The 21,448-nt window shown below is 37.6% G+C and overlaps 1 protein-coding gene across 1 annotated transcript in view; it reads left to right on the top strand.

The window, feature by feature from the left end:
• Window positions 1-21,448, top strand: part of LOC130083233 (Fc receptor-like protein 5) — a 514,396-nt gene that overhangs the window by 123,980 nt on the left and 368,968 nt on the right. Inside the window, exon 7 of the mRNA XM_056248290.1 lies at window positions 7,866-8,153. Within this exon, the coding sequence (XP_056104265.1) occupies window positions 7,866-8,153 (288 nt within the window). The remainder of the gene's footprint in view (window positions 1-7,865; window positions 8,154-21,448) is intronic.

Raw genomic sequence — 21,448 nt, 5'->3', positions numbered from 1 at the left:
TTCTTCTTTTTTTTTACACAGACATCAAGAACCAGCCTGTGACTCTCAATAATGGTGACAATTATAAAGCATTTTGCAGTGTATTCTGGAAGCCACCAATCAAATCTCATTCATGGCTCCCATCATGCATTGCTGCATGAATAAATAATGAGCTTATGTTCAGAGGTGATCTGTTTGTAACCATTGTTGAGATTCATACGCTAATTCTTGATGTCTGTATGTGCCTACCTGAAATATTTTCAGAAGGTTTTTTTTTTGTAATTGATTTGATAATTATGTTAAAACACAACCAACACCATCATATCACCTTTTCTATTTGTTCATTCCAGCTGTTATAACTCAGGTACAGCAGCCAAACAAAATCTAAAGTTAATGAATTAAGGGTCAACAGCCCAACTAAAGCAAACACTGATCTCCATAATGGTAACATACCAATTACGATTTTCTCCTTCATTGATTCTGCGTAAAAGTCTGACAGAAATAAAGTCAGTCTGGTTAGTAATAAGTGAAGCTGGTAATGCTGTTTGTGGAGTTGTTTAATCCTCCTCTGCTGAGATCTTCACATATTTAATGTCTTCTTTTATATTCAAGTGATTTCATCTAAGACTGTGTCTGAAGTCAGTTGTAGTTTTTGTATTTCTGCTCGTCTCTTTTTCTATTCTCTTCTTTCCTTCAGTGATTCTGCTTGTTAACAGGCTTATTAAGGCTGCAATTACTTAATATTTAATATACACAGATTTTGTGGCTCAGATAAGGCCCAGTTCTGGTTTATTTCTTTGCTCTTGGCTGACATGTGGCATTGCTATGGCCTACTTGTGGCCCAGATCTGGCAAACAGGAGTGGGCCACCCAAGGGCCGTCATTCCACGCTGCATGTGGGCCAGATCCGCATCCCACAAGTGCCAGATGTGGGCCGGATCTGGGCCGAAACAATGTTGCTATCTGGGAAGTGTTTCTCTTGCTACTGGTTTATTTGAAGACTTTTCTCCAAATCCACCGTGAAAACTAAACACAGTCTAAACAACACAATACAGAAGTCACATCAGCTTGACACACAGCAGAAGCGCGTGTAACAGATGCAATGGGATTTCACTGACACAAAATACAGACAAATAAAACTAAAAACCTCGTTGGCTGCATTCTGTGAGAAAGGGAAATAGACTTTTAATCTTCCTTACGACCTTTCAAGTCCTTTTAGTCCAGTCATTTTATGACAAAAGGTAGAACAGATTGCAAACTAAACTGATTTTGTATCCTCAATATGTCCTGCGTAAGGGAAAAAAGCCCCGAAGAATCCCATTAGGGGAAAGTTTCGAAAAAGACCCAAATATCATTCTTTTCTCTGGATAAAAATGTTAACCTTTAGATATCATCATGAAAATTACTGAGTTGATTACTTGCATCAAGACAAAAAAAAAATGTATTACAAGTTTTTTTTTAATTGTTTGTTAACATGGACAAACGTTGCATAATCTAATTACTTATGTGCTAATTTGCATAAATAACACAACAGATCTAAACATTGGGTATAGCAGGTGAACATATCTTGTTAAATCTTGTTGACTTTTAACAGTCAAATACTTAATGTTAGGTCTAAATGAAACCTATTTAGGCTACCCATGAGCATTAATACATAGAGGCAGAAAGAAGTACTTAAGAAACCAGCCGTTATTAATTATTATGGCAGAGATGGGGTTTGTGGCTGGGGCCGTGGGACTGTTTCTGGAGGACGAGTCTGAGGGAAGAACAGGAGACACGGGTCAGGAGAATGCAGAAGACAAAAGGTTAAATAAAAAGTGTCTGGATCAAACAATCAAATTAATCCATGTAGGAGAAACAAAAGGAAATCTTTCTTACCGGAGAGACAGCTGGAGACAGTTATAGCGGACCTCAAAAAAAGATGTTCACCTGCTATACCCAATGTTTAGATATGTTGTGTTATTTATGCAAATTAGCACATAGATAATTAGATTGTGCACCGTTTGTCCATGTTAACAAGCAATTAAAAAAAACGTGCAAATCATTTTTTGTTTGTCTTAATGCAAGTAATCAACTCATGATGATATCACGTAATTTTCATGATGATATCTAAAGGGTAACATTTTTACACGTAAGAAAAAGATTGAATAGCCAATATTTGGGTCTTTTTCAAAACTTTCCCCTAATGGGATTCTTCTGGGCTTTTTTCCTTACACAAAATCAGTTGAGTTTGCTTCTGTTGCAATTTGTTCTAGGTTGACCCCCATTTTGGCTTAAAATGACTGGACTATTTATGACGAGAATATATGAGCATAATGTCCGTGTGTATAGTCAAGTCACTGTAGTATCCTGAGTACTAGTAAAAGGAAAACAGACAGCGAGGTAGCGTTTATCTGGAGTTTACTGAACACTTCGATGAGCAATGCATGACATGAGTAACTAATACTGCCACCTAGGGGACCATTCTAATATGACAGAGATAGCCTTCCCCATCTACAACAGTCAGCTTCATTTATATAGCGCTTTTTTACAATACAGATTGTTTATAATAATAATAATAATATAATAATGGTGTCAATGCAGGCAGATCAATAATAGTGTTGAATATTAAATTAAATGTACCCATAGACTTTAAAAAAAATAGTAGTAGGCTACATAGACATAATACATATTTGTGCACACGCAAGTTGCTAATTTTATCCAGATTAATAGCTGTATTATTATCAGTGATACTGACCTTCATTCATAAAAAGATTCCAATAAACAAGTATTTAAAATATATACTTTAAATATACAACTTTATGTTGTCTACATTAATTTGGAGATTAGCTGTGAAATTATTACATTATAAAATAATTATATTGCATTATAAAAACTAACAAAATCTTATTTTCATGAGCGTATGCATGTTCTTATTTATTGATCTATTTATTTTAGACTATTGTACTATTGAGACAATAACACGTTTGCAGTGATTCAAAAATGTCATTATTTAATTTAGCAAAAAATATTATTTCAATTTGGAAACACTGCATTTTTACACTGTGCTGAGTTGAGAAATATTTCAGCATTATCACTAATCTGTGTCTGCGTTATCCTTGAGAACAAAGCAAGTTGACTCATGAAACCATGTGTTTATTATATCGCATTATTGACTTTAACAAATCGCAATATGACATTTTCCCCAAATGTTTCTGAGTTTTTGCTGTAATTGTAATTATTGACTGTGTCATTAAGATCTTGAGCACCAATGCTAAGCTTTATTCAGTCAGTGGTTTGGTTGGAAGAGCTGGAAGAGAAAAGTGCTTGAGAACAGACAGACAGAAGTTAGTAGTTCCCAGTTCAGATCTTTAAAACACTCTGACTGTAAACAGCATCATCTACTGGTCAGAACAGGCAGATCAATAATACAATAAAGACATGCAGACTGGATACATATATCAGTTTCATTTAGTTTTTACCAATACACACATTTTTTATGTAGGCCTAATCATTACAATTTACAAGCAAACTAGATTTTTAATTTAAGTGTTTTTCTCCTAAGGAAGTTTTGAGTTCATGAAGTGATCTTGATGCTGCAATGCTTTTCAATATTTACTTCTATGTTCCTCAGTGAAACCTGTAGTGACGGTGAAGCCAGATCAGTGTGTGTTCAGTGGAGAGAGAGTCACTCTCACATGTGTCATACAGGGAGGAGGAGACATTCAGTGGAGATACAGCTGGATTAGAGATGGAGAGACTGTCTATCCATATACAGAAGAGATCAGTTGCCCAGCTGATGTGTCTCTCAGTGGTGAATACAGTTGTAGAGGAGAGAGATCAGACTCACACACAGACTTCAGTGATGCTGTTACACTGACTGTATCTGGTGAGTCTTCATATTCACTTCTGTTTAATGATCATTTAATATCCATATTTAAACACTTATAATCTCCAGCCAAGAGACTTTAACATTCTTTGAAAGCGCTGGAATTTTCTTCCCAAAATTTATTAATTTATTATTTTTTAAATTCTGTTTGGTGTCACTAGTGGAAGCAGAAAAGACAAACACTCTTTTAAATCAAAATAAATTATATAGTTTACTGTTTAAAAAATAATGATAAAAACAGAAGACTAGTGAAAATATGAGCAATAACTCTATAAAAGAGCTGAACACTGCATCACTGTTCACTTACAGATAAACCGCAGCCGACTCTGACTGTAAAGCCCCAGAGTTCAGTGTTCACTGGAGACACAGTTACTCTCAGCTGTGACGTGGGAAGCTCAACTGGATGGACGTTTATCTGGAGGAAAAACTCAAACTGGGAATCCAGTGATGATGCAGGAACTAAAACTATCAGTGCTGTGAAAGTCTCTGATAGAGGAACATACGAGTGTAGAGCACAGCGAGGAAACTACTACACACATTACAGTGATGCAATACAGATAACAGTGAGAGGTAAGTACTCTTTTACTTTGTAGATTTTTTTTTTTTTTTTTTTTTGAAAAATACATGAAGTGTGTGTTTGCTCATTTCACAGAGAGACCCAGACCTGTAGTGAAGGTGAAGCCTGATGTTCGTGTGTTCAGAGGAGAGAGAGTCACTCTCACATGTGTCATACAGGAGACAGGAGTCTGGAGGTACAGCTGGTATAAAGATCAAGATAACAGCAGAAGAACAGACCAGATCTATTACAGCGCAGGACAAGACCAGATCTATATAATCACATCTGTGGATCGGTCTCATGCTGGTCTGTACAGATGTAGAGGAACTCAGACTGAAACCCCACAGAACTCAGAGATCAGTGATGGAGTTACACTGACAGTATCAGGTGAGTGTGTTCATCATTTCATCACATCACTTTAACCTGAAGACATTGTATATACACTCAAAAAAATGATATGTTGGCTTTACTTAACTTTGTTTTGTAAACAGGTTCCACCGGTTCCACATAACTATGTTTCGTTAAACAAACATAATATGTTCATGTTACTTCAACATCATGGAATTTGGTCATTTTAAGCGACCCAATTAAACTCTGAGCTAATGAGTTAATTAAGTGAATAACTGAGTGATGATTGAGCATTATTGAAGACACCTGATGTTAACAAACAGAATCACTGAAGGAGAAAACCGGAATGTTTAAGTCACCATTATGGAGATGAGTGCGTGTTTTAGTTGGGCTCTTGACCATTAACTTATTAACTTTAGATTTTGTTTGGTTGCTGTACATGAGTTATAACAGCCGGATGAACAATAAACAAAGGTGATCTGATGGTATTGGTTGTGTTTTAACATAATCATTATTTCACAATCATTTGACCTGAGTCACTGAACTTATATTAAACCCAATTTCTGAGTTAAGTTTATCTTATGGATTATAGCACCACTGTCATTGTAGAACATACTATTTTTAGCCTTTTCAATGAAATTCAAATGATCAAATTCGATAATTAAAAAAGAAACTTCTTAAAAAATATATATTTTGCGTAGGCACACACAGACATCAAGAATTAGCCTGTGAATCTCAGCAATGGTTGGTGACAAACAGATCATAAGCTCATTATTTATTCATGCAGCAATGCATGATGGGAGCCATGAATGAGTTTTGATTGGTGGCACCCAGAATGCACTGCAACATGCTTTATAATTGTCACCATTGTTGAGATTCACAGGCTAATTCTTGATGTCTGTGTGTGCCTACGCAAAATATTTTTTTAAGAAGTTTCTGAATTTGAATTTCATTGAAAAGGCTAAAAATAGTATGTTCTACGATGACAGTGGTGCCATAATCCATAAGATAAACTTAACTCAGAAATTGGGTTTAATATAAGTTCAGTGATTCAGGTCAAATGATTGTGAAATAACGATTATGTTAAAACACAACCAATACCATCAGATCACCTTTGTTTATTGTTCATCCAGCTCACGTACAACAGCCAAACAAAATCTAAAGTTAATGAATGAATGGTCAAGAGCCCAACTAAAGCAAACACTTATCTCCATAATGGTGACTAAAATATTCCAGTTTTCTCCTTCAGTGATTCTGCTTGTTAACATCAGGTGTCTTCAATAATGCTCAATCATCACTCAATTATTCACTTAAAGTCCCTGTAAAGTCAAAATTAAGTATGTGTTTTGAGTTTGTCACACCACAGAAAAATTAGTTATTAGTCACCCAGCCAAATTTGAATGATAAAAAAAGCCAGCAAGTACATAAAATAAGCTATCAAAATCTTGAAGAAATGAGCAGTATTCTCTGCTCTCAAACGCTGGAGGCGTGTCCACTGGCTGCGCTGAAACCACGCCCACTCGCGGGAAAGCTGCCGTCGACTCGCCACACTCAACTCTACAGCCGGAATAGATGCTCGCACGGTGGGCAGTGGGCACGCACTGCCGATGATGGCACCAGTTGTCGGCGCGACGGGAGGATGAAGGCTGAGGCGGGAGTCGGTTCGGCCCCATTCACCAGTAACAGCGGATTATCAGTGAATCCCTGACAGTTATCTCCGACGAAAGTTTATAAAACTATCCCATGTAAAATGATCACTTACAGAGGCGGGTGTTGGCGGTGATCCTCAGCTCTCCATCAAGGTGGCTCTTCACAAAATTAATCCACTTCTTCTTGATGTAATCGTTTTTCGGAAATTTAAATAAGGACACCGATCTGTTTTGTACGTGATCCGGTGATCGCATCCAGGTAGTAGGCCTACGCATTTCCGTGACGAAGGCATAGCTAGTAGCTAGCAATCTGTAGGCTGTGTTACTAATAATAGTACTGACAGTAACTCGCGGTTGAGCGGCAAACTGATGTGAATGTGCTCTCTATATTGTTAGGAGCGGCCAGCCTCAGCGGCTACAGTGCGTCATCAAGTAGGGGCGTGTCCATGAGCTCAAGGGCTCCAGTGCGTCATCGAGCCCTGTTTTAGCCCCGCCCAGAAAATCCGGAAAATAGCAATGGTGAAAAACTGTTTAACGGTCTAACTCCACAAATCAGTACCTCACAGTTCACAGTCTTTGTAATATGTTTTAGCAACACATTTCTAACATTTATAATGTGTTTAGAATTTTTTTTTGAAATTGCCTTTACAGGGACTTTAATTAACTCATTAGCTCAGAGTTTAATTGGGTCGCTTAAAATGACCAAATTCCATGATGTTGAAGTAACATGAACATATTATGTTTGTTTAACGAAACATAGTTATGTGGAACCGGTGGAACCTGTTTACAAAACAAAGTTAAGTAAAGCCAACATATCATTTTTTTGAGTGTAGAAAGTTAGCTCAGATTTACTTCATTATCTTTATCCTCCAGACATGTTCAGTTCATCCATGAGCTTCTGCTCTTCAGATTATCTGAGATGAATGAAACCGTCAGTGTAGCAAACAAGCCTTGAGACTTGATCATCTGTCCTCAGTCAGAGCGAGGTCAGGAAATAAATGATGTTACAGTAACTTACAGAGCCTCAGTTTATCTGTTCTCATGGCCTGAGAGTGTCGGCAGTTTTTCAGACTAAAATACTGTAGTAAAACTGACGCCAGATCAGTGTGTGTTCAGAGGAGAAAGTCTCACTCTCACATGTCACACACAGAAACATTCAGTGGAGATACAGCTGGATTAGAGATGGAAACCATTATATGAACATTTCAGTTTCACGGCTCATGTTTCTGATCAGTGTTTGTCTGAGATCATGACGGAGCCAAAGCCTCAAAACACACGAGAAAACATCTCCGGGTACGACTGTAACCTATGACTGTAACCTATGACTGTAACCTATGACTGTAACCTATGACTGTAACCTATGTTCTCTCAGAACAGGGAACGAGACACTGCATCGATTGACGCTGTTGGGGAACGCAATAATCATTTGTCCTCTAGTCAGTTTGTGTTTCTGTGTTTCTTCTCAGGTTTACCCACATCTACAGTGACTGTGACACCAGACAGTCCTGTATTCACTGGAGAAACAGTCAATCTGAAGTGTGTGATAAACTCTGATCACGGTAACTGGAGATATGAGTGGTATAAAGACAGTGTAAAGTTACAGACGTCTGGTTATCGTTACACTGTAAACACACACACTGTCACTATCAGAGGAGCTACTGAGTCTGATCAGGGTCAGTACTGGTGTAAAGGACAGAGAGATGGAAGACCAAACTCATCAACATTAAGCTCTGCTGTTTATCTCTCTGTGAAGGGTGAGTTCAACATCATTGTCCTCCTAAAACTAAAAACTTTCTCTACAAACTTTTCACTGATGTCTGTTAAAAAGGGAGGCGCTCGACAAGTTTGTGCGTCTCGTAACAGCGATACAGGCGTTACTATATTTCGTTTAATATTCCACTGATTAGATACATTTACTTCATTGACGGCTTTCTATTGTATCTTTTTTTTTTTTTTTTTTTTACCAGTTTTTTAATCCCCATTATACTCTCTGTTGGCCTTTTTTTTCATTTGTTATATGATGATATTTATCATATTTATTATTAAAAAGTTGAGATTATCCCCTTACTCATCCATAAACTTATCCAGGTCTGTCACATAACCTGTTAAAACTCTGAACTATAAATATTATAGAATAGAATATCATATTTCTAATAAAGGCTCATTGTAACGCATTGTGACAACATGCCCCGTCTGCACAACTGGGATTCAAACCCTGCTACTGTCTTCTGCTGTTAGATCAGCATCAAATAACTTTCTCAACTGTTAAATAATAGATTGGAGATTGAAATAATATCAGATTTGTCTAATTTTAAATAAACACAAAGAACACTGAGATGGATATCATCCATGATTTTTCTCTATATTGTTGATATGCCAACTAGTAAATACACTAAGGCCACATCCACACGAAATTTTTCCCTATTCAATCTTTTTTTCCCTATCCACCCTTGCTCTAAAAAACAATTCCGCAAACACGGCGTTGTCTCAAGAAATATCTGCGATTCCACTGAAACGAACTCAAACAGTGTCGTACACATGCAGACCAGTGTGTGGCGCTGTAATCCTGCACTAAACACAGAGGAGAAGACTTGGAGCTTGTGCATTAACCTTGTGTGCTGTATACAATAATAATAGGCTCAGTAGCTTCTTCTTTTATTTTATTTATTTATTTATTTATTCATACTAATAACTTTATTGAACAATATAAACAACCATAAATGGCCTGGTACAAAACATGAAAAGTCTTAATCAGACAACAGACAAGCATCATAGCATAAGAAAGAAAATTGAAATATTTTTAAGTAAAATAAAGAAAAAATACTACAAAAATACATTCAAGTGAATAATAAATAAAGCAATAAGAGGCTCAGCAGCTTCTCCAGCGCGAACACAAGCATGTAGTCACAGATGTTGCTGCTGTTACGTGACGCAGCGGTGCTGACACGTGGGGTGATGACATCATCCTTTCACCAAACGTGTGTTACATCTTGCTCTGCGTCAGTTTGTGCCTCGCTCACCCCATCCTCAGACATGCTCAGTTCATTCATGAGCTGCTGCCCTACAGACGATTAGCCTCGTGAGACCATCCTGATCTCGCGAGCTTTCAAGGTTTTACTCGCAGATCAGTCTGGATACTTTCCGTTAAAGAAAATTTGGGAGCAGTTCACCAAACGAACGTCCAATCAGCGTTGGCTTTGAGGCGGGTTGAGGTGTGACGCAACGAGAAGCGCGTCAGTTCAGTCTAAAGAACATGGCGGCTTCAGCGGATGAAACTAGCATCAGCGTGGCTATCGAGCAAGTTTTATCGTAATTACAGAGTATTTCTTCACTGAAAGAAGAGCAAAACACTGCTCTGGAGGCTTTTCTCAGAGGAAAAGATACGCTCTGTTAGTACGTCATATACTTCGTTGATCTGATTGGTTGATTTGGCCCGTCTATCACCAACATAGGCCAATCAGCTAACCAGTATTTTCGCCCCTTACCAAAACTACTTCAACGGAAGGTTTCCAGATGGATATGCGGAGCAAATCCATCTGGCGGAGTCAGGTTAACAGACGATCCCCTTCCGGAACAAAATATATGGGAATATACTGCGAAATATAATGCAATATATTACATAATACATGTCCATATATGGGAAACTAGTGCTTATATTTTTCAATATACTGCAATATATGCATTGACCATATGGCGATATATGAATACCAGTAGCGGGTGTATTTCACACCTAAGCCTTCAGTGGTGTCCTATCTGAATTAATCCACCGCTTAATACGCTTTTAATAGTGTAGCACACAGACTCTTTATAATTGTTGTGATATGCTGTTTTATTTTGCATTCGGACACAGCGACAGTCTCCGCAACACAAGACGATGTGTAAAGCTGCCCCATGCTCTCACACAGATTTGTGGAGGAAATCAATGAGATCAGCGGCACTTTTGCCTTCAAAATCAGATCTGGCCACTGATCTATAATGACTGGATAGCTCATGACGTCATAAACAGTGGAGCCACCGCGCCGCCATATTGGTATTCCCTAGTGAGCTCACGCGTATATTGAATCAATAGGAGATTTTATGATTCTATGAGAAAACATTGCATAGCGAGACACCGTTTTTAAATCTAAAGTCTCCCTGAACAGTCTTACAACGCAAACATCCTAAGCATTTAAATGGGTATTTGTTTAAAGTCAGAAATTATTCTTGCTTATTAAAAATTGCTTTGATACTGAGGAGAGGACCTTGGAGAGCGTCTGTCGGCTAACAGCAGGAGGCAGTAATGAAGTGTTTTATTTTGTGATTTGCCCTTTGAATTAAGAAGAACCTCCTCGTTAAAATGCGTTTAAAATATAATATTACATTTTTAAGCATAAATAAAACAATGAAAGATTTGTCACTGAAGAAAAGTTCATTGTATGTGTACTTAAAATATAGCTCTTTCTGATTGTGTTTTATAGATAGATCAGTTTGTTCAAATAAAGTGTTTGATTAGTTACCAAGAACATGTTCAGGAAATGCAAAATGAAAATTGTTTGGGTTAATGTACACCTGTTTCACCCCTTATTTACACTGCACACGTCTGCGGCGCATTACGGCTGTGACAGGGCTGCCGGAGCTGATCGTGCTCACTCTAGGCAATGCTTGTGTTTACACACAGCCGCCAACGCGGTGCGTTTCAGAAGCGTCCCAGAATCGTCCCTCCTCGCCGCTTTGCTAACGCCTGTTTCACACAAACTCCGTTTCCAGTGCATATTTTCCCCGTACCCATGTTAACAGGTTAATGTACGGTGGCCGAGAGAGCTCAACGCGCTGCAACTGAAGAAAACACATGCAAATAGAAAAAAACACATGCAAATAAAATAAAACGCATGCAAATTAGGAAAACATCTTCATCAGTTTCACAACACACGTGTGCTCCAAATACTCACAACACCACCAAATACAAACGCGCTGCAAAAGCTCACAACACAAATATAGAAACGCGCTGCAAATAACACAGAGCACAACGGAAATGTTTCCAGAGGAACCAAATAAGTGACGAACCCGGCTGGGACGTGCTGGCATAGATATCCATAAATCTATGCGTCCATACATATAGTTTTATGTCTACATGTATGGACTATGGGATAATTTTAGTATCAAAATGATTAACACGTGCAAGCACACTTATCAATGAACTTGATACATGTTGCAGAAATGTTTTATCCATGCCTTTCAACTTGTGTGTGCAAAATTCAAAATTGAATGAATGTGAAGCAATTTGTACAAATAGAGACATTTTTGTGAATACAAATGTTTTCCTTTGTATTAGTGTATCATAATTTGCACATGCAACACAGAAGACGTGCATGTGTGGATCAGGTGACGCGCGTGCATTCATTGACTCGATTCATTGAGTCGATCCTATTTGATTCTATTTTGAGACTTTCATTTCGCGGGTTTCGCCTTGCACGATCCACACACAGCTGTCTGAGAAAAGCTGCTACCACTAGATGGCAGTATTCTGCTAAAACAGACAACGGCAGCATAATCAAGCGTTCTTCCGCATTTAAGACGCTTAATGAGTGATATTGAAGCACCAAATTTAGTACACAATAATATAGGCCTACCCTATTAATAAAGCATACTTTATAGAGGCAAACATTACGTCAGATTATGAACAACACCCATAGAAAACCATTATAAAACGCTTAACGTGCAATCGCGCGTTGTTCAGTAAGGTGTATTGGCTACTGAGTTTAAATATCACCGTCTTACTGCATTGACGTTAAGCTTTTTCTTTATAATATGCTCTATGGGAGGAAAACTATATAGCCTACTACAGACAAGAGACTACATGAACGCAACGCACGGCGTTTCAAGTTAATACAATTTTCCTTCCTGTTAAAAAAAGGTGAAATTTCGCAGTTGCGTTCATATTATATGCTTATTTGTATCTGACTACACATTGTGTACATAGTATACAAGCAGGAATTTGAAAATGTCTGTTTTTAAATATTAAAGACGATTTTCGCAGTACATTTGTTTTCCCTTGACCCTTAAGCCATAGGCTATAGTCTTACTATAGCACGATGAGTTTTAACAATATGCAACCATTGTATATCGACATGAAATATTAATTGAAAATCAACTGGCGTAGCGGGCCTGTAGCTGCATATTTCTACATGAGAATGCTTTGACGCGCTAACCACAGCTCATGATGCACAAGGGAACGTCTGCCAATTCCACTAACTGCGTTAAAACCACTGATCTATAATGTCATTCTATATAGATCAGTGGTTAAAACGTATAATTTGTTTTAATGCAATTACTTTTTAAATTTAATAACAGACATTTTCAAATTCCAAAGCTCGTAGAAGGTTTCTGTAAGACTGACTTACAAGTAAAATTGGGACAATACTTCCCTTCATGTAGCCTGTATTCTGCAGAAAAATACTGTAATTCACCAAAAGGGTTTTTTCATGTTCAAAATGGTTGTAGTATGTTCAGTGACTAGACTGGCTTACTACAGGTGAAATTAGCCTATGTAGCCTATTTAGTAAACAATTATTATTTTATAAAAAAAATTACTGTAATTAACCAAACGGGTTTTTGGTGACTTACTACAAGTGAATAATGTAAAATTTCACCTGACTTGTCACTAGGAACGTACTACAACCTTTGGAACATGAATAGAAAAACAATTTACAGTAAATTAAACAATTGTAGGCTACTGTTCAATCGAGATATTGGCTGGACATAGTACAGTAACAGTAGGCTAAGTCAGTCTGCCCACTTCCAAGGTTATAATATAACCTTGGAAATATGTTCATTTGAATGAATGACTGGACGTTTATATTTTTTTGACTGTGAGTGGAGTTTGCAGATGGTCCCTTTATAAAATGAGGCGAATATCAAACCTAAAACTTACTTCACTGCACTCTCGGACCGGTTGCTCTCCCATTCACATGCAAAGTTAAACGCAACTGCAGAATTTTTATTTCATGTTAAGCTTTTTCTTTTTAACAGGCTCGGGAAGGAAATGTTATTAACTTGAAACGCCGTGCGTTGCGTTCATGTAGTCTCTTGTCTGTAGGCTATATAGTTTTCCTCCCATAGAGCATATTATAAAGAAAAAGCTTAACGTCAATGCAGTAAGACGGTGATATTTAAACTCAGTAGCCAATACAACTTATTGAACAACGCGCGATTGCACGTTAAGCGTTTTATAATGGTTTTCTATGGGTGTTGTTCATAATCTGACGTAATGTTTGCCTCTATAAAGTATGCTTTATTAATAGGGTAGGCCTATATTATTGTGTACTAAATTTGGTGCTTCAATATCACTCATTAAGCGTCTTAAATGCGGAAGAACGCTTGATTATGCTGCCGTTGTCTGTTTTAGCAGAATACTGCCATCTAGTGGTAGCAGCTTTTCTCAGACAGCTGTGTGTGGATCGTGCAAGGCGAAACCCGCGAAATGAAAGTCTCAAAATAGAATCAAATAGGATCGACTCAATGAATCGAGTCAATGAATGCACGCGCGTCACCTGATCCACACATGCACGTCTTCTGTGTTGCATGTGCAAATTATGATACACTAATACAAAGGAAAACATTTGTATTCACAAAAATGTCTCTATTTGTACAAATTGCTTCACATTCATTCAATTTTGAATTTTGCCCACGCAAGTTGAAAGGCATGGATAAAACATTTCTGCAACATGTATCAAGTTCATTGATTAGTGTGCTTGCACGTGTTAATCATTTTGATACTAAAATCATCCCATAATGGACCCTCTTGAAAATGAGATGTTGCATCTCAAGGGGCTGTCCATGAATGAAATTGAAATTGAAATTAATTTCCTCATTATTTTCACCTGGGATGTTCCCATGACAACGCAGCACGGCGTCCATCAGCTGAAGAGCTGGTCTTACCACAGAAATATGATGCTGTTAACATAACGGATGCAAATACATTTTTATTTTTACTTTACAAAAAAGCTTTTAAAATATGTGTTATATCTGTGTGTCTCAACTTTAAAACTTTGGACCCTACATTACCTAATGAAATTTTTCTTTATGAAAATTTAAACATAAAATGAAACAATTTGTACAGTGTAACTGATGTTTAGATAAATATCTTTCCTTCATGATTTTCTTCTTTATCTTTTTTATTTATTTATTTTAGTTTCCAGCTCATTGTTCTTTTCTCATTTGTATTCTGATGACATTGAACATATTGTTAATAAATTTTGTACATTGTATACAAGTTGTATGTTATAAAAAAATGTAATCTCTGTATGTTTTGGACAAATAAATAAATAAATTAAGTATAATTTTAAGCTGTAAGCACCAGCACGCATAGATTTATGGATATCTATGCCAGCCGATGCCAGCACGTCCCAGCCGGGTTCGTCACTTATTTGGTTCCTCTGGAAACATTTCCGTTGTGCTCTGTGTTATTTGCAGCGTGTTTATGTATTTGGTGGTGTTGTGAATATTTGGAGCACACGTGTGTTGTGAAACTGATGAAGATGTTTTCTTAATTTGCGGGTGTTTTTTTCTATTTGCATGTGTTTTCTTCAGTTGCAGCGTGTTGAGCTCTCTCGGCCACCGTATTAATGGTACTAACAGTTACAAATAATAGAATCGCTATGTTGAAACTTTTTTTTAAAATATTATTTTATAAAAGACGCTGATAATAAAAATAGTGATTTGAAATAAAAAATAGAGAATAAATGTTGTGTTTGTGGTACAGACATAGATCAGTTACACCGCACACACACCGCAGGCGTTAGTAACGGTAAACGGACTCTGCATGAGCTCTTCTGAAGCTGTCAAATGGGGTCGCTATTGGACTCTTAATTGTGATTATTGCTGCTCTGATGTTTCGTATAGGCTATTGTTGACTGTTTTATGGGGTTTTTTTTGTTGTTGTTTGTTTTTTTTTTTGTTTTTTTTGAAGAAACATTAATCTTGCCTCGGAGAAAACAACACGAGAAAAGCGACAATTGTCCATATACATTACTACTCATCGGGCTTGAATTACAACCTGTGGGCAGTTTCTAATTTTGTGAAAGTCGTTTTACACTTGTATGCTGCACAGCGGGTCATCTTAACAGTGCCGTCGGAGCTAATCTCTGTATCACGAGCCCTCTGCGTGTAGGGAATCGTAAGATGGCCGCTCGAACACTTCCGGTGGCTTCAGCAGAACGTCATGAGCGATCCAGTCATTATATAGATCAGTGGTCCTGGCATACATTACAGTCAGTTCATTCTGTTTTTACGGACAGATTAAAAGTGTTCCTTGACTCTGGATATAAATAATAATAATACATATATCTGCAATATTATATTACTCATGCAGTACCATATCTGATCACATATACATCTAAATATCATGAAGTGTATTACTGAATATAAAATTACATACATTATGATATATTAGTAAAAATATTTTCACATATTTTTTTTACATATATGAAAAGCGGCAATTCCTTACGAATTATTCAATGTATTGTAGTATATTAACACAATATATTATTCTGTATATTTTCAAAGATACTGTTAAACCATTTAATATATTGATCATTCATATATAGGGAAATATATTTTCTTTTCATAAGGGTTCTCTAGTCAGTTTGTGTGTCTGTGTTTCTTCTCAGGTTTACCCATATCTACAGTGACTGTGACACCAGACAGTGCTGTATTCACTGGAGAAACAGTCAATCTGAAGTGTGTGATAAACTCTGATCACAGTGACTGGAGATATGAGTGGTATAAAGACAGTGTAAAGTTACAGACGTCTGGTTATCGTTACACTGTAAACAGAGACACTGTCACTATCAGAGGAGCTACTGAGTCTGATCAGGGTCAGTACTGGTGTAAAGGACAGAGAGATGGAAGACCAAACTCATCAACATCAAGCTCTGCTGTTTCTCTCTCTGTGAAGGGTGAGTTCAACATCATTGTCCTCTAAACTCTCTCTACTTGATCATGATCACACATACAATCAAGAGTCTTTGACTCAGATGTTTCGTTCACACTAATAATGCACAAACGCAGCAGTGCTTTAGTCTGACTGACTGAGCGTTACAGTCCATCTCTCTTTTGAAGGTTTAAATCTATTTAATTTTCTCTGTTCTTGTCTTCAAATCCATTTAAAGGAGCAAAACTGAATGAAACTGAATGCAGAGATCTAAAAATGAATTTTAAAGCTGAAGTATTTTTAATTAAAGTGTGATCTTACAACAGATAAAGACACATGTGAACACAGACCTGAGAAACAGCTTAAAAAGTGCTGTGTTGATGTACGATAAGTACACGTTAATTAAAAAAATATTTTTGTATATATCTTTTTATAAACATATTTTTTTACACTTAAAGTTTTTATAAAAATGCAGCATTGCTTTGATTTTCAGATGATCCTGTCATCGTTTTGTCTCTGATTATGAATGTTGAAACTTTGAGAGTTGGATGAAATTAATCTTAATTCTAATGTTTGATTGACAGCTGATAAACTTTCATTAGCTCACCAGAAAATAATAATACTGTCATAATTTTATCTTTCTCATATCGTTCCAAATCTGTACTTTTCTTCTTTAAAACTTTTTTATAATGTGCTGATCACTATAATAATGAGATGGTAAATTTATAAGTTATAAAAAGGACACAAAAGCACCATATATGTGTCATAAAATGAGTCAAATGAGTCTATATGACATAAATCATGACTAAGAAGAGTATTTTATTCTCCATCATCCTGTCCAGACACAGTTTAGAATAAAACACACAGCCTCTGTTTACTGACAGTTTACAGTCATCTCTGATCACTGATGTTCTGCAGGAGAAATATAAAGACTGTCAAAACTCTGAACATTGAGACCAGAAACAGAGACAGAAAGTTCAGACTCCAGTTATTTCACAGCTGACATACAGGATCATTTTACTGAGTTTTACAGAGGAAAATAAACTACAGATGTTTAACAGAAATCACTTCTCAAACACAAAGGAGCAGATTAAATAATCACTGCATTTACTAGTAGAAATAAACTGAGTTTATGGAGAATCTATAAGATCTAAAAGTTCTCAGCAGAATATGTATGAAACCATTTAGTTGACATCAAATATTGACACATTTGTGTTTCTTCTCAGGTTTACCCACATCTACAGTGACTGTGACACCAGACAGTCCTGTATTCACTGGAGAAACAGTCAATCTGAAGTGTGTGATAAACTCTGATCACGGTAACTGGAGATATGAGTGGTATAAAGACAGTGTAAAGTTACAGACGTCTGGTTATCGTTACACTGTAAACACAGACACTGTCACTATCAGAGGAGCTACTGAGTCTGATCAGGGTCAGTACTGGTGTAAAGGACAGAGAGATGGAAGACCAAACTCATCAACATCAAGCTCTGCTGTTTCTCTCTCTGTGAAGGGTGAGTTCAACATCATTGTCCTCTAAACTCTCTCTACTTCATGATCACACATACAATCCAGAGACTGCAGCGTCACATGACCCACAGACGGGACGTCTGCCATTATATATTTTAAACAATAATATCTTAGTGAAAACTTGAAGTAATATTAACAAACAATATATCATTTGAAAGCTTGCTGACTGATTTTCAAAATAAATTACAGAGGAGCAGCAATTTATCAATTTGCACCCAGAATATTTAATACTCATTAGGCATGTTCAGGCCTTTATTTTGAAATATGAACATGAAAAATCAAGAAAGATTGGTAGAAACTCGTTTTCATGCCAAGAGTTCAAAAGATAAAACCAATTTAATTTTATGAGGAAAAAAAAGGTCTGAAAAGGTTTTAAATAAAAAGAATCAATGGATATGTATAAAAAATAGCCTGGATTGATGTGTGATGCGGCGGCGAGCTGTAACGCACATACGTGTTTTTATGCGTTTATTAGAGGTTGAATTCTAATCAAATCAAATATTCCTTCTGAATAGGATAGGATTAGGGTTAGGGTTAGGGTCTACTTCATAAATTGTATGAAAATTATGGAAATAAATGGTTCAGATCACTCAAAAGACACATGGAAATGGAGGCGCTCTTATATGGGCAGAAACAGAGCTTGGAGTTCATAGTGAAAAGGTTTGATACTGCGCCCAAACTAAACCTCACTGAAAGCTCATTTGTTGAGAAATCAACCTAACATTTGGAACACAACTTGTCTTTGATTTTCTTACAGTTTTAAAGTAAAACATGTTTTGTAAAATATATATTTTATATACATTTTCATAAACTCAAACTTCTATAACTTTTTTTCTGTTTCACTTTCATTATTTTCACTTCTACAATAATCTTCCACATGTCTTCAACAAGAGCATCCTAGGTCTTTATTCCAAAGCATTCTTGAATTACAACCATTTTAAGTTTGGATGATGCTCATCTTTGTGTGATAAAAGAGGAGTGACAGTGAAGCAGTGTGTAGTTCAACTCTTTTCTTGTGCACTTCTGTATCAGCCACATCTGTTCCAATAAGAGGACTGAAGGATTATTGTAGTGATTAAATGCTCATTTATTTGACTCTCGAGGATCTGAATCTGTTGTTGTTCTCCTGCAGATCTACAGTCGAAGCCTGAACTCACATCAGATCCTGCAGGAGCTGCACTGACTGGAAACACAGTGACTTTGACCTGTCGCATGGATCCGTCCACTGGAGACTGGGACTCTTACTGGTACAAACACACACTGAACCCTGAGACAGAGAAGAAGAAAACACACTCCTACCGCCTGAAGATTGATTCAGTGTCTGATGGAGGCCAGTACTGGTGTAGAGCTGGAAGAGGGAAACCAGTCTATCACACACAATACAGTGATGCACTGTGGGTAAATGTTACAGGTGAGAGAGACTGTAGTGTGTGATGCAACAAATACAGATCAGAGATAATATCTACACAACTTCTGAAACTATAAATGCAATAATCTGTGTTTGTACAGTGAGTCCTAAAGCTGTGGTGACGGTACGACCTGATGAACGAGTGTTTAGAGGAGAAACAGTCACTCTCAGATGTGATATAAAGTGGGCAGGAGTCACTGAGTGGACATACAGATGGAAAATAGAGGAAACCAACAACCAATATAAAAACACTGTCAGCCGAACCTCAACACAAGAGTTGAACATCAGCAGTATTGATCTCTTTCACCGCGGTAAATACAGTTGTAGAGGAGAGAGATCAGACTCACAGAAATCAAACATCAGTGATGCTGTTACACTGACTGTATCAGGTGAGTTTGTGTGTGTTGTGATCAGCTTCTCCATCAGTTTCTCTACGGCTCTGTAACTCATGATGTTTTGTTCAGCTGAAGCTCAGGCATCACTGCGAGTGTCTCCACAGCCGTGGCTGACTGAAGGAGAATCAGTGACTCTGATCTGTGAGGTTTCAGGCTCCTCTACAGGCTGGACGTTCAGCTGGTTCAGAGATCATGATCATCTGTCAGACAGCAGCAGAGGAGCTGGAGGATCTTACACTCTCAGTCCTGCTGCTCTACAGCACACAGGAGTTTATACGTGCAGAGCAGAGAGAGGACGACCAGCCTATTACACACACAACAGCAGCTCACACACACTGTGGATCACTGGTGAGGGTTTATGCTTGTGCTCATCCGCATCTGTGTTTCACTGCAGTCTCTGTGCTGTCAGTTCTGATGGAGATTTTCCTCTTTTCAGGAGTTTCTGCTTCAGTGTCTCTGGTCATCAATGCCAGCAGAAGTCAACACTTCTCCTCTGACTCTCTCTCTCTGAGCTGTGAGGATCAGAGTAACTCTGCTGGATGGACAGTGAGAAGATACACAGACAAACACACACAAACTTGTGCAAAACAAACAGGATCTCGATGTGTAATCGACTCTCTCAGCACATCTGACACTGGAGTGTACTGGTGTGAGTCTGAATCTGGAGAGAAACGTCGTCCTCGAAACATCACTGTACATGGTGAGTCCAGTTTATAATCACAACATCTACTGATGTTACAATTTAAATTTAATTACAGTCTACTGACATTTTCCACCTATTGTTTTTCCACACATATCTATTCACGAGTTTGCATGGCCATTCAGGCAGTTTGAAACTTCATTTATTGTGATGTTACAAGAACATGCCCTTAAATGCCACAAAACAAAGCAAAATGTGACTGATCACTTTTCACATTCATCACACAGTTTCTTACCATAAAAGGAACTGATTTTATGCCAGTGGTTAAAAATCTGATACAAAATTATCAAACTCTCATGGAAATTTGTAACTATTTTAAATTTTGGCAAATTGGTGACTATATGTGTATGAATTTGTACAATCTCATTGGTATAATCTTGATGTGCCCCACTGATGGTTGGGTTTAAAGGTGGACCTTGATGCTTATCGGCGGCATCCAATAGACACACAGAGGCTATAGAGGAATAATCCTTAGCGACTCGTTTGCAGTCGGTCGTCATTTTCATCAAAAAGACTGATGAACTTAGCTTGCTTTTGATTTTATTTTGATATAAAGCTTGATAAGACATTCAAACTGATGCAATACGTCAACAGAAAGTTTGCTCCCGCTCAGGGCCGGATTAACCATACCGGCAACTGGGCAATTGCCCAGGGGCCCAAGACCTCTAAAGGGCCCAGGGCAGCAAGGGCACGAGCAAAATACTGTATCTGGTAATCTCCCGCTTTATATTAAACAAACTGTCAACACGGGCTTTTGCGCTGCACAGAGAGACGCTGCGCTGCCTATGACTTTGAACGTGAGTTGAGAGCGTACATTTGCATACGTGCCTGTCTTTTTAGCAAAAAGATACCCTTCACTAAATATCTACAGTGGCGTAGGTGTTTGAAAGCAGCTTTTGACGCGTTCGACCCGAGTTTGAATCCGCCTTTTGCCGAACTCTCTCTTCTTCTCCCTTTTCCCAACACCGAAACCGTGATATGGCTTTGTGCCTTTATAAAACAGCTCAATACTGTAATGAAGTAGCCTAGCCATTCTGTTTGTGCTGCGTGATTTAAAGAAAAGTGCGCTCTTTGCTCACGCAATCAGCATGGTGATCTGGTGTTTT

This window comes from Rhinichthys klamathensis, unplaced genomic scaffold, assembly GCF_029890125.1.
Source record: "Rhinichthys klamathensis goyatoka isolate OS25496 unplaced genomic scaffold, OSU_Roscu_1.1 h1tg000054l_1, whole genome shotgun sequence".
NCBI classification, from domain to species: Eukaryota; Metazoa; Chordata; class Actinopteri; order Cypriniformes; family Leuciscidae; genus Rhinichthys; species Rhinichthys klamathensis.
This window is presented reverse-complemented; position numbering and strand designations above follow the sequence as displayed.